This window comes from Egretta garzetta, unplaced genomic scaffold (genome assembly GCF_000687185.1).
Source record: "Egretta garzetta isolate BGI_Z169 unplaced genomic scaffold, ASM68718v1 scaffold326, whole genome shotgun sequence".
Classification (NCBI taxonomy): domain Eukaryota; kingdom Metazoa; phylum Chordata; class Aves; order Pelecaniformes; family Ardeidae; genus Egretta; species Egretta garzetta.
In genome coordinates, this window is record NW_009260026.1 from 912,940 (window position 1) to 926,875 (window position 13,936).

General features: G+C 44.4%; 1 protein-coding gene across 1 annotated transcript in view; it reads left to right on the forward strand.

Annotated features, from left to right (window-relative positions):
• Positions 1–7,404: 7,404 nt before the first annotated feature.
• The window catches only part of ESYT3 (extended synaptotagmin 3), a 25,704-nt gene continuing 19,172 nt past the window's right edge, over positions 7,405–13,936 (forward strand). The window contains exons 1-2 of the mRNA XM_035896345.1: positions 7,405–7,503; positions 8,037–8,113. Of these exons, the coding sequence (XP_035752238.1) occupies positions 7,405–7,503; positions 8,037–8,113 (176 nt within the window). The remainder of the gene's footprint in view (positions 7,504–8,036; positions 8,114–13,936) is intronic.

The window sequence follows — 13,936 nt, forward strand, 5'->3', positions numbered from 1 at the left end:
GAGGTGGCAGCGATGCCTTGGACCGAGCAGTAACGCCTCTGATCTTGGAAGCCTTGCTCTGTAAAGTGAGAACTAAACTGGAAGTTGTTTTAGTCCAGGAAACGTGCGTGTTGCTGTAAGCGTGCTTGTAAAATAGACGGCTGTATCCCCGGAGGAACCTTTGAAATACGTGCTGTTGCATTGCGGGTATCTTGGTGTACAGGATACTTATTTCAGCCCTTATCTAGAAAGTTTTCTTCCCTTCTTTTTGGTGACACTTGGAGAGAAAAAAAATAAACATAATGCTCTCTGCCTGCTAAAAAATATCTAACTTTACAGAGCCATCTCTTGACGGTATGGAAAGCCAGCCCTTGTTTGTTCCTCACATTTGTTCCTAGCCATGCTAGGGTTTAAAGTGAAGAAACCTGAAAATCTAACTGCATGTTTTATTCTGCGTCTTTGGTTATTTGTTGGGTAGCCTTGACTGGCTAATGGAAAACGATGGGGGGTGGGGTTGTTGTTCGTCATTGTCATTTGCTTGGCATTTAAAAACATGTCAGGAACTGGTAGGGAAATGCTTTTCTTGTAAAAAGAATATCAAAGAGCTCTATTTGTAAAGAGTGTTGCATGGAGCCATTTATAGTCAGCAAACGGTGGTTTATATAGCCTGCAGCACTTGGCTCCCCTTAATATAGTGGGAAACGAAGGCAGTCAGCACTTCTGCAAAGCGAGGCCAGGGTCTCCTAGCAGAGCTGGTGCAGCTCCTCGCGCGTTCCCTCCCGCCGGGCACAGAAGTCTCTCTCTGAATGAGGTTTCTGCTTGTTTGCATTGACAGAGCATTTAAAACACAGAACATTAATGAGCGTGGCAGTCTCAGCTCTTGCTGTGAGAAGAGTTTTATCCTCAGGTGCCCCAAATCTTGGTAACAAGAAATCGAGTCTCTTAGTCATCACTGAAAAATCAGAATCGCCACCGCCCCCACCCCCCAATCTCAAAAGTTCTTAGGTTTTGTGGTTGTGTCAGGCTTCATTAGTGCATGGGCAGGCGGTGGATGGGGGGGATTATTGATTGCCCTGTACTCAGCACTCGGAAGGCTGCACCCAGAGCTCTGCATCCCCCCAAGCACAGGAGAGGTTTTGACAAACGGGGAGGTGCCAGCAGAGCCCCCTGAGATGGTCAGGGGCTGGAGCACCTGGTGTGTGAGGAGAGGCTGATGGTGCTGGGGCTGTTCAGCCTCCTCTAGGAGAAGGGAAGGCTTAAGGGGGTCTCACCTCTGTCTCCCACTGCCTAGGGCATGCTCGTGGAGGTGGAGTCAGACTTGGCTCCTGACTTTTGAATTCTCAGAGCTGGCTGCTGGAAGGCAGGGTGTAGGACCTAAGAGTAAAGGGGCTGCACCATATGCTTTTAGTTTTAGCTTTCATCCGTATTGCCACTTCTCCTTCTTTCCTTCTCTATGTTGGTAACTTTTTGTTCTTCATCAGTTCGTGTTTGCTTCCACACCGCACTTGTACTTGATGTTTTCTTAACTCCTCAGTTTTAATTTTCCTTCTATCCCCTTCCTCAGTTTGATCTTCTACTTCTCCCATGTGCCAGTCTTGGAAGCTGATTCCCACTTGCTTTCTATTCAACTTATCCTCTGTGGTGTTGTCTTTTTTTTAATTTTTTATTTTTATTATTGCCTTTCAGTGTACATGAGCCTTCAGTTGAAACAGCTCTAAAAATGTCCCTTGCATTCTTCTCTCCTGATATGCAGAGGTGGGAGTAGGAATACAATTCAGGCTAGGGGGAGCATGGGTTGGATTTGCAGTGCTGTAATCCTAGGAAAGGTTCTGCTGGTGTGAAGCAATGGCAGTGTCTTAGGGGATTGGTAAATAGCTGTCTCCTCGCATGTCCCATAGTAAAATGAGGAGGATCTGTCCAGTGGAGAGTTAAGACCAATTATTGATTGCTCTAGTTGGTTTAAAAGTGTTCTCCCTAAGCTCAGTGCAGTGACTCCTTCAAATGTGGCTCAGGCTCCCCTCAGTCCTGCTATCAGTTGTTAGGAGATGCATTTGTATTGCAGCCTTTCCTTCAGGGTGGACGCTGGGAGGGTTTCCCTCACCTACTTAACCATCTGTTTCAGGGAATTTGCAGGGTTATTTTGCAGTACCAGTTTCTTGGCTGAAACCAGTCAGTAAGTTTGGAATAGAGGTATTCCTGTGCTAGACAGCTTACGTGGGCTGTGCTTCCTTAGGAAACCAGGCTGGAAATCTGTTTGTGTCGAATAGTCAGATCTGTGTCTTGGAGAGGTGAGACTTTCTGGCTTCAGCCTGTGCAGCCTTGAGCCTGACCTTTGTAAAACCAGTTCGTGCCCAGAGCAGAGGTAGCTGGGTTTCCACTTTCGTTCAGGCTCCTGGGGGTGGTGATGACTTCTCCACGTTGCTTTTGCAGCTGTTAGCAGGTTGCAGGTGAGAACACCCAAGTACGCTGGGTTTCTTCCTGATGTTAAATTCCTTTTACCAGGAGAAATGGATACTACTGGGTAAAGAACAGTCATTTTAAAACTTTGCCTGTTAATTTCTTGTTCATGCAAGGGGCTTGTTAAAATCTTTTTTTCTTTGCCCTAGCACAGGGAGCTAGAAAACCTGTACCTTAAAAAAGAAAGAAACCAAAAAACCCCAAACTAACCCCCATGGATAAATTCCTGTGTTGTATTTGAACAGAATGGTGCTGTTGTCAGACATGGTCTCTGCTATTGCTATGATAGTTGGTGTGACCAGCTCCAGGGCAAGGTGGAGCCATGCAGAAGCTTATACGTTTTCTTTACTCACCAGTAATTGGCCCTTACCTAGTGTTTTTGATCTTCAAAGCTCTTTTCAAATGCTAAATAATTTTTGCAGCATTCCAAAAATATTGACAAGGAGTATGCCTGCTTTTGTAGATGGGGAAAACTGATTTTGATAGTGTGACTTGCCCAAGGCTACAGAATTAAGTCTTATTCTGGGATAACGTTAACTTCAGCAGCTCTTGGTGGCTGGTTCTGGGCTTAGTAGGAAGTAGTTTTGGGCTTCTCTCGCCTGTACTGTACTGATGACAAACTCGAGGGCAAGACCTTGCTGCCAGGGCTCTCACCAGTAACAAGGGTCGGAAATGAGTCTGAAGTCCACGTGATTTAAAAGTACGGAACTGCAGATGTTTTTTTTTCCAAAACATCTTGGGACACAATAAGTTCTTGGAGTAAGCTGCTGGGTCAAGAAGAGAGCTTGGTGGGTTGAACTAGAGCAAAACTGGGCTGAACTAGAGCAAAACTCATCATCTGCTAGCAGGACGTGCATGTTATGGGAATACCCTAAGAGCTTATGTCTTGCTAGACAGCAGATAACCTAGATGCAACGCTTGGATACCAAGCTCTGCTGCTTCTCCAAAACTGCTCATTGAATTTGTACCATTGAGTGCAGCTGACCTTTGGTATTGGGAATGCACTGAAATTTGGTGGCCTTTCATAATAGGCAGAAAGCTGTTTTTTGCTGGAGACATGTAGTTGGCTGATTTCTGTGCTGTTTGCCTCTGTGAGAGCCCTGTTGTGTTAGCCAAGGGCCTCCTGGTGGTCTTTGAGCTACACCAGTGCTATTTCTTCCATCTGTCAAAGGAAACTGAGGCATAGAGTGCCTGGGTAGGAGCTGTGTTGCAGACACACGAATGAGGGGGTGTCAGGTGGGATGGAAATGTACCACAGATGACTGCTAATCCTATTGCAGCAATCTGAGGTATGACACAGTGATATGTGATTCATTGCGGTTGCTTTTGGAGTTTGCCATGGGCTGTCTGGTTTGGATGTCTGTGGCTCAAATAGTGAATTCAATTTTGCTTTTTCTTAAGGCAGGCCTAGCTCCTGCCTCCTTCTCATGGTTTTTGCCTGTTTCCTGATGCTCCTGTGTGCTATTCCAGCTCTCTTTAGCCTGCTGGTACTTGCTTCTTGGTTGCCTCTTGCAGTTGCATATCTAGCAGCTGTGGCTCTAGTGAACAATCCTAGCCAACTTCAGTGATTTATATTGTGCTACATATCTCCCTTCAACGTTGGATCTCACGCGTGGGCTGTGACTTTCTCATTGGGTTGTGGTGGCTTAACTGTTGCCCTGAATCCTGGTCTGCCCTTCCTTTTGGGTCACATCCCTCTCCTTGCTGTAAGGTTTTTTGAAGGACAGCTCGTCATACTACATCCATCCCTGCTCTACCCTGCCTGTGACTGATCCGGAGCTGTGGCACAAATGCTGTGGGACACTGGTGCTTGACAGTTGTGTCGGAGCTGGGGACCAGCCGCCTTCAGGCAACCCAGGACTTATGTGCCCTGGTGGAGGACCTTTTGGTGAAAGATGAAAGGCTGGCAGGTGAAGTGGAGGTCCTCTGATTCACGTAATCCACCTTACTGTAAAATGTCAGCAGCCGTTTGTCAGTATTGATTGTCCCTTCTGGTGCTCTTCTTGCTTTATCATGCAAATAGAACTGGATAGGCTGACATTTGAGTGAACTTGCATTGTCTTATTTAATGGAAAAGTTTGCTATTTAGAGCATCAAAAGAAATTGCTTATAAAGAATATGGTAATATCACTTTGGTTTTTTTAATGTAATAACTGGAGATAATTTGAAACCTTATTTGAGCAAGGGAAATGGGTTCTGAAATCATACATGAAGCTGGAATAAAAGGCAAGCTGCTGTCCATTCCATCCAAACATTTCTGAACACCTCTCTGAAAGCTGCTGAATTAAACAGCAAGCCTTTGACTGAAGAGTGTAATTCACAGCTCTTGTATAGGGAGGTAATGTATTGTTGAACCAAATTATTATTATCAGGCTAGATGATAGTTGAAGGAGTCCATTTGTATTCAGATGCTCTTGTAGAGCTGAGCAGGACCCGAATGCCCGTTCTGAGAAGCTGCTGCACCATCGTCCCTTCTGCAATAACTTGCTACCAGCTGGTACCACTGGCCAAAAATACCACATCCATAAAGCTTTAATGTGTGATTGTAGTAAGGTGATTGTGGCTCTGCTCAGCAGCTTCTTGGTGGGGTCCGAGAGATCAGTTACGTACTTGAGAGTGGCCTCATCTGACTGTCCTGATGGGGATTAAACAAGTCATCGCTTCAGGGAACTGGAGGGATTTTGCAATGGACATCTACACTTATTGTTGGCATTTGATGTGTCCAACTTGAAAACATTGTGCATGAGTGACTACATTTTAATTTCTCCTTAGCATCTTAAGAAGCTCTGAGAGGTGAAAATACTGGACTGTTACACGTGATAGTGTATGTTAACAGGCTTGAACTCTTATAGTGCTGCTTTTCCCTGAAGCCATTGGCACTATGTTAGTATTAGTGGAGAAATGCTGCTGCAACCAATAAATTGAGTTTCCCAAGCAGGTTCTTGTTTTCCCGAGTGTGGTGTCGTGGTTGAAGTGAGCCAGTACAGGAAACAGGTCCTGCGCAGCTCGTGAGCTTGAGAGGAAGCAGGTTCTTGTGGCTTCCCAAGGCATGACCAAGAGAGGGATGAGAAATCTAATGCTGCTTTACATCACGAACAGGATATGACACCTGCTTTAATTACATAAATATGCCCAGAGGCATACTTGTACATCAGTGCACGTGTGTTCTTTTGCCTTCTACTGTTTTTTTTTTTTTTTTTACTGTTTTATTTGCCTTTTACAATTTTTCAAGGAGGTAGTAAATCATAAAGGATGTATGTATGAGGTCAGGGGGATCTCAACTTACTTGAAAACTTGTTCCGTGCTCCGTAGTATGTTCTGCATGTGTTGCAGTATGCCAAAACAGATGTGTGTGACACTCATTTTATTTTTCTTTGCATCCAGGTTCACTTCCCTGATGTTGAACGTGTGGAGTGGCTGAACAAGGTGAGGAGCAATGAACTCCAGTTTGTGAGGCCATCCGTTCTGAGCTGCATCACAACATAAACTGTGCGGGCCAAGTCTGCGAAAGTTATCAAGTCACTACAATACGGCTCAATCATGTTAGTGTCTGTACTTAAGTCTTGGAGCCACTTAAGTATAGGCCTGCCACTGAAGTTTTGGCGAGAGCCAAATGTGTGCCTAGTTGATGCAGGTTTGATGAAATTCACCACAACACTTCATTCTGAGATTAAAAAAAAGGAACAAGTGTGTGTATATATATGGATGTGTATACATCTGGGGGTACTGGTTGGCAGCTGACTGATTATGAGCCAGCAGTGTGCCCAGATGGCCAAGAGGGCCAACAGCATCCTGGCTTGTATCAGGAATAGTGTGGCCAGCAGGAGCAGGGCAGTCATCCTTCCCCTGTACTTGGCACTGCTGAGGCCGCACCTCAAATGCTGCGTTCAGTTTTGGGCCTTTCCCTAGAGCACAAGGCTGATGAGCAGAAGCTGAGGGAATCGGGGGTGTTCAGCCTGGAGGAGAGGAGGCTGAGGGGGAGACCTTATCACTCTCTACAACTACATGAGAGGAGACTGTAGCAAGGTGGGTGTTGGTCTCTTCTGCCAAGTAACAAGTGATAGGATGAGAGGAAATGGCTTCAAGTTGTGCCGGGGCGGTTTAGATTGGACATTCGGAAAAATTTCTTCACTGAAAAGCGTTGTCAGGTGCTGGAATGGGCTGCCCAGGGAGGTGGTCGAGTCCCCATCCCTGGAGGTATTTAAAAGATGGATAGGCGGGGTACTTAGGGACATGGTTTATTAATGGGCAGGTATGGTTGGACTTGATGATCTTAAAGGTCTTTTCCGATCAAATCATTCTATGATTCTATATGTGTATGTGAATATAAATGTCTATACATATGTGTGTCTGTATTATTATTATTTTAGCAAAAGTAATGGCATCTCCTCTTACTGGAGAGGTTCCCAGAGAGCTCTGTGGTAGGATTTCCCATCAGCAGGTGTAGTTAACCTCTCAGGGGAACTGGACTCTGTGGAATTCAAAGCAAAACAGCTGAATTTGCAAATTAGCATTCAGTAACTATGCTATTTTTCTTTTTAGCAAACTTTCTTTTTGGTGGAAAAGCTCATCTTCCTCCTCTCTAGATAAACCTAACTCCAGGGAGCTTTCTGATGCTTTAGAGTAATTAGGGACTAATGTACTTTAGAGACTTTAACCCTGGGCTTTGCTGGCTCAGCCCCTGGGGTTAGAAGCAGTCAATAGACTCTATGGTGCTGAAAACTCACCGTTCAGTTCCTAAAATAAATTTCTTTTCTGAGGACCTGAGGTGGATCCTTCCATAAGGATGACTTAAGAACACAAATGTGACTTGGTATTTTAAAAGGACAGACATTAATAGCTAGGTGTTCTGTGATGTGTGTGTCTGTTTCTCAGCAAAAGGTGTCTTATACAAAGAATCTTCAGTGTGTTTCCTCTTTTGCTGTTTTTTAGGTCCTTGTACAGGCTTGGCCATACTTTGGGACAATCATGGAAAAAGCATTTAAAGAAGTTCTTGAGCCAAAAATCAGAGCAAAGAATGTACATCTGAAAACATGCACCTTTACCAAGATCCACTTTGGCGAGAAGGTAGTGTGAATCCTTTGCAACGCTTGCAGTTCAGTCTTTTCTGAAAAGTTCAGATGCAAGGAGAGTCTGATATTCAGGTCTTTAATAGCTCTGAGCGTTTAACTAAATGGTATTGGTACAACACCGCTGCCTCCTTTGTTCCCTCCTTATGTTGACTTGGGTGTTTTCACCATGAAGGAAGGATCATACAGGAGACACACATGTCCCTTCCCACCAGCTGTCAGTGTCGTGGGACTGGGATTGAACAAGGGGGCATGAATCCACATTTCTTTCTGTTATACCCTTACAACAGGAGTTTTCAGTGCTTCCTCAGGCTTGCAGCATGAGCCTGTGTATTTGAGGACTGCCAAGGCTTGTCCCGCTACCTTATTAAGGGAAAAACTTACGTGGTTTACTCATGCTTTACATGCAGTTGTGCAAAGTCTTTAATGAAAGCTTCTGTACTCAAACTGATTGAATTGAGTAGGACTTTTCACTTGGGCTTAACTTTGAAAGATATTTACTCTGCTGTATCTTGTTTGTCTTTATTTCAGTGCCCTAGAATCAACGGAATAAAAGCCTACACCAAAGAAATCGGTAGAAGACAAGTTACCCTAGACCTGCAGATATGGTAACATTGCATCACTGATTATGTAGATGGTTCTTAACTCACTGGCCGTTTGACACCTGTGTGTGATTTGTCATGCTGGACCAGACATGTGGTCCACTAAGGTCAGCATGAAGTGGAGAGTTCCTTATCTTATCTCATAGCATTCTAGGTTGATATAATCTGTCCCCCAGCTGGATGTCCTCAATACTTACAGAGGTGAGATGTGCATCAGCCTGTAAGTAAGAAAGCAGTGTCACCTGCACAGGTTTAGGTGTTACCTACTCTGGCCCATCGCTGCTGCCACAGGTATAAGAATGTGTCCCTTGGCTTTGCCATTCACAGCAGTAAGAACCCAAGTTTTGGAACTGTATTTCCTGTTCTGACAGCTCTCAGGCATGAAGGTGCTTGGTCTGTCTTGCCCCACTGTGGTTCCTCTTCAGTCCAACCTTTCCAGTTCTTCCAGAACTACTTGCACTATTTATTTTTTAATTCCTTCCCCTAGATTAATCCTCTTGTTTTACTCGCCATTTCTTCCATGTGCCACCCCATACATTTGCTTTTTTGATTACAGCTGTCCTCTGAGCAGAAAAATGCCTCTAGCTCTATTAACAACAGCAACAACAAAATTAGATAAAACATTTGATACCTCCCAGGCTGTTTTGAATGATCTTGTGTGTTTTCTTAACATGGGAGCCACTGCAGAGCTAAGCTCTCCTGGTTTAGCCTGGAGAATGGAATTACTGGGGGAATTACCACTTGTATGTTGCTGTAGCTCTGTAAGTTTAGTGGGTGACTGAGCTGCCTAATTTAAGTGGCTTTTCTTCATGGTAGTGCCAGGAAAAAGCAGTGTGAAATTATGGAGTGTCTTGGCAACAGCACAGAGCTGTTTCAGAACTGTGCCTGCTGCTTAATGTGGCAATGGCATGTCAGCATCCCCAGCCCTGGCAGAGCACCATCGCTCCCTGCAAAACGACATGCTTGATTTTTCAGCCAGAACATGCTGTGCCTCAGTGCTGTCAGTGAAGTGTTCTTTGTAATAGCCAGACAAGTTTTAGGGCCTTTGGCAAATCATTTATGCTTTCCACACTGAGATGGAGGGATTTGATGCCTTTAAGGCTCTGCAGGAGGTTGCTGCTGTTCTCTGTTAAACTACTTCTCCAGGCTGCTTCTCCCACGTGCTCATTTTTTTGTGTCTTTTAACAATCCTCTGCAGAGGGATTCCCCCACCTCCTCATTCCTGTCCCTCTGGCAGACCCATTAGCATCTCCAGACTGGCCAAACACTTCTGTTCCTCAGCCTGACAATGACAATCACGTAACCTGAACTGTCATCTGATGACCCACATATTTTCTATATTCACACAGGAGCATTCAGACTACCTTGTCTCTCTGATGGGGGGGTTTCTTCTCCTGGGCTGTGTTAAGGATCCAGCTTCTCTTTTGTTTAATACATTAACACCAGTTTCTGCAGCCAAGCTGGGTGTTGTGCATTGCACAGTGTCCGCAGGAGGTAGTGTAGTTACTTCCAGGAATGGGGAGAAGCAAATCTATGAGTGGTGGTGTTATTTACCTGCATTTTTCTGGATTACCAGAGGAACATTTTTTTTTCCTTTCCTTTAATCAAAGAAATGGGCAATCTCCACTTTTCTGGAGTGAGGCAAACCCCCATTACAAAAGAGGCTCCCTTAGCTACGTGAATAGCAGGGAGCATCTGCACTAGTGCAGCTGGTGTTGGGAGGAGATGGACGTGAGCTGCCCCAGCATGAGGCTGCTGCTCTTTGCAGTACCTCTCAGTTGCTGCATGCTGGTGAGGTTCAAATGGCTGGATCTGTCCACAGAGCTGCGTCCTGGCATCACAGCTCTGGAGATAAGTGATGTGCTGTGGGTGCCAGCGTGGTTGCTCTTTGCAATGCTGAGACCGCAGTGACCGACTTCCCTCTCTTGGGTTAGGTTTCAGAGAAGCATAGCTACATTGCAGTGGACATTAAAGGATTAACCTGTCTGCATGTTATAAACGTGACTCCTTTGTCTTGGTCCTTGCTAGCTGTAATTTTGTGGGAGTTCCCTCTGTGATGAACCCACGTGAGCATGGCCTGTTGGCTGGCTTGCCGCTGCATGCAGCGCTGAGCGGGGAAGCTGCAGCAGGGAAGGCTGAGCAGCCGCTTCGTGTGGGAAGCTGTTATCCCATGGATGGCACGTCTGCCTTGGCAGCAGCTCTGCCCCGTGCCTGTGCTGAGCCACCCTTTCTGTTAGGCACTGTCTTGCATCCAGAAATCTCAGCATGCTCTATAAATGCTTCTTGCTTTTGGTCTCACAGCAGTACAGGAGGAGGGATTTCTTTTTTCCCTCCAGTTTTATCAAGGAGACAACTAGTCTCTGACACCCAGAGTCTTTGATTTGGCCAGGGAAAAACACAGGAAAAGGGCAGAAGCAGAAAAAAACCTTTCCCTCTTAGCTTTCCTTTCTGGTCTGTATGGAATCATTTGTGTAGCATTAATAGCCATCCATAGACATATGGTCCATCAAGTGTTTTGTTTAATCTGTGCTCCTGATCTCCATAACATGATATGGCACTGAATGCTGTGGTTCAGGTCTGTGCTGTGTGAGGAAGAGCTTCCTTTCCTCTGCGTTAAATTTATGATGGCGATATCACAAACTGCATCCTTTGCTTGAGAACTGTGAAAAATAGCAGTTAGAGGTCCCTCACTTGTATGAGCAGTAGCTGTCAGCAGAGCCAGGGATGCAGGAGATCTGGTGTTGCATGGAGTTACCAAAAGGAATGCGAGAAGCTGCTTTAATTAAATCTGTTAACAACAGCTTACATGTCTGTGGCATCAGAGCATTGGGAATGGTTATGCAGAGCACTGTCTCATTACAATCTTGACAATCCCACATGAAAGGAGTGTACTTGAGTTTTTGGTGGGAAGGCTCCGAGGTGATTACTTGTGAGGCACAGAGACCTTTTGGCAAAGGCAAGGAGGAGGCTGTAAGTTGTCTTTAAAAATCTTTTGCTCGGTCCCTGAGATGGTGCACCCAATTGGTGTAAATTAAGTTGTGTAAATTTTGTCACAGTTTACAGGACTGAACACAAATGTTGAGGTAATCACTGCTTACCCTCAGGTCTCCTGTACAAAGTTTGTTATAGGTTTGTCTGAAGGTCCTGGTGTCTGTATTCTGTTAATGTATCTGTTTTCCAGCACAAATATACCTGATCTACAGCTTTAACGTGACACATAAGAAAGTATCAGGATTCTTGCAGTGGCTAAATGAAATGAGATCCCTGCCAGGCTGGGATTTGAAGTCCCCAAATCTGAAATATGAGATCCCAGCTGGAAATAAACTAGCAATACTCTGGGATCTCTGAACAATTCATCCTAAATCTAAATTGTGAATCTGTCCCCTGAGCATAGGGAGCTGCCAGTTGCATTCTCCAAATGAATGAATGTCAAAGCATTCCAGAAATGTTCTCCAAAACTGCATTTTTCAAAATGAGAACTTTCCACGTCCAGCCACTTGACCTCCTACAGCTGTTTTTCTTCCCACTAATTCTGCAGTTGCCTGAGGTGCTGTATAGCCATGTAATCATTGGCTATAATCATCAGAGTTTCAAAGTGTTTGAAGGCACTACTTACCTCCCAGAAGAACGTCTTGCAATTTGGTTGCTTCCTATTTCGTTAATCTGACTTAGTACTCGTATTCATTTTTCATTGGAAATGTCTTGGATTTTTATTTCCATGCTTTTCTGTGGCATTTATAGTACATGAGATGACATAGAAGAATAGTGTAATAATTAATATGTATTAAAAAATGTATGCATTGCAGTTTACTATTAAAAGAGAATCTCTGGACATCCTAACTGGCAAGTTTTCAAATCTGGAAAGACAGTCTCTGTCATCTAGTACAGAATTGGAGAAAGTAGTCAAAAGTGTGCAACAATACATTGAGCTTTGGTGGAGTTTGGGTTAACTAAGTCTATAGGATCCTACAAGAAACTAAAAGCACTTTGGAAACTTGTCAGTCTTGAGCAGAAAAGGAACGCTTGCCCATAGCAGCCTGACTTGATAGGCAAAGGGGAAAGGCAGAGGTGGTCTGCTTTTTCTCATACTCTGTGGTACTTGGTCACATTTTCTTGTCTCTCTCATTTGCCTAATACTGCTTGCTCATTTACCCAGGTCCAAAGACAGGCAGACTAAGCAGTAGTCTGCTTTACAAAGCCCTTGCGAAGGCTGGACCAAAGAGGGCTTTTAGCATGCAGGCCGATGAGAAGATGGAGCCTGTAGGGAGTTACTTTACAGGGGGAGAATTGCACAGGCCCTTTTCTAAAGGGAAATACAGGCATCCAGGTGAGTCAAACTTATCAGTATGTGCTCTTGTAGCATCCCTGCCTTCAGCTGATGGATTGCCATTGTATTATAAATACCAGGCCCAGCTTTTCCACCCAAGTGCGGAAGAGAGACAGATTTGTGTACTTGTGCAAGCTTCTCCAGTTCTTATCCACAGTACAGGCACCCTTATCTGCATCACCTTATGCAACAGGTGATTTAGGAGAGAAATAGGCAGTTCTTCCACCCTTCACAGGTGGGTAAAGCATGGTCCTGTGGATACAGGCAGAGTGGCAAAGGAAAGCCCCACATGTTTTTGAGTGTCAAGACTTGAGTTTGGCTCAGGTGTGCTCTGTCTGGGGGAGGACAGCAGGGAGCACAGCAAGGTTACACTGAGCAGAGGGGGCAGATGAAAGCATGAGCAGCTTGGACTGGAAGTGAGGAGTAAAACTAATGAACAAAGAGTGCATCCTTCCTACCAAGCACCCTGGCATGGGGGTGATGCCTGTATGAAGCAGACTTAAGCATAATTAAAGGCTCAGGCATTGATAAAAGGAGTAAAGACTTCTCTGACATCTAGACTCTAAAACACGATTGCATGTATTGAAGTGTTACTGGAGAAAAGAGACATCTGGGACTGGGTGGGAAGAGTTTTTGTCTGTGTGGAAAGGCATAAAGGTTGTAAATTGAAACACCACAACCATTATTTGTTGTGTTGGACACTGGCAGCAGCTGAATTAAATCCTCTTGGATTAATTACTGCAAATTGAGGAACTCATTTTGGCTTCTCATTTAGACTTTTATTGTGACAGAGCTCTGTTAGCACCCGGTGTAATGAGCTGTAAGATAATGTCAAAATTGTAGAAGTTAATAAACATAAAAATAAGTTTGTCTAATTATGTGACTAGCTTATAAGGAAGATTGTGTTAATTTTGGCATGGCCTGTGAGGTTGGTTATTTAAGAAATGAGAATGCTCTAACATTAAAGGCTTTAATTTGTGTGTAATGAGCTTTTTAAATTATGTTAAGTGACTTTCTGTAAACAAATATTCAGGAACTTTGCTTGCAAAAATGGAGCCAAATTCACAGGGTTACACATTCTTGCCAGGGATTTTTGGGTGGAGGAAATCTGTCTATGTGCAAATTACAGTGTGAGTTAGTGGCAACTGCAGCACTATTTGCCCATACACATGTGGTCAAACCAAAAATCTTTTTTTTTTTTTTTTTTCTCCTTTGATTATGGGGTGAAATTATGCATGTAGGCAGCAAGCACAGCACATTCACTGTGCTGCGGTACCTTTGCACCTTGCTTTACCTGCAGGGTGTGTCTGCATCCAGAAAGAGCTATTTCTCAGAGGATTGAAAGGGAGCTTGGTAGCTCCTTTCAATTGTTTTCTGCCAGAGGCATCCACAAATCTGTGAGGTTCTGCTCCCTGGGGAACTATCAGTTTCTTCATAAGGTGATGTTTGTACTTTTATTAAAGTCTAAGGTGGTTTCCAAATGGCAAAAGTACCGCACTCGG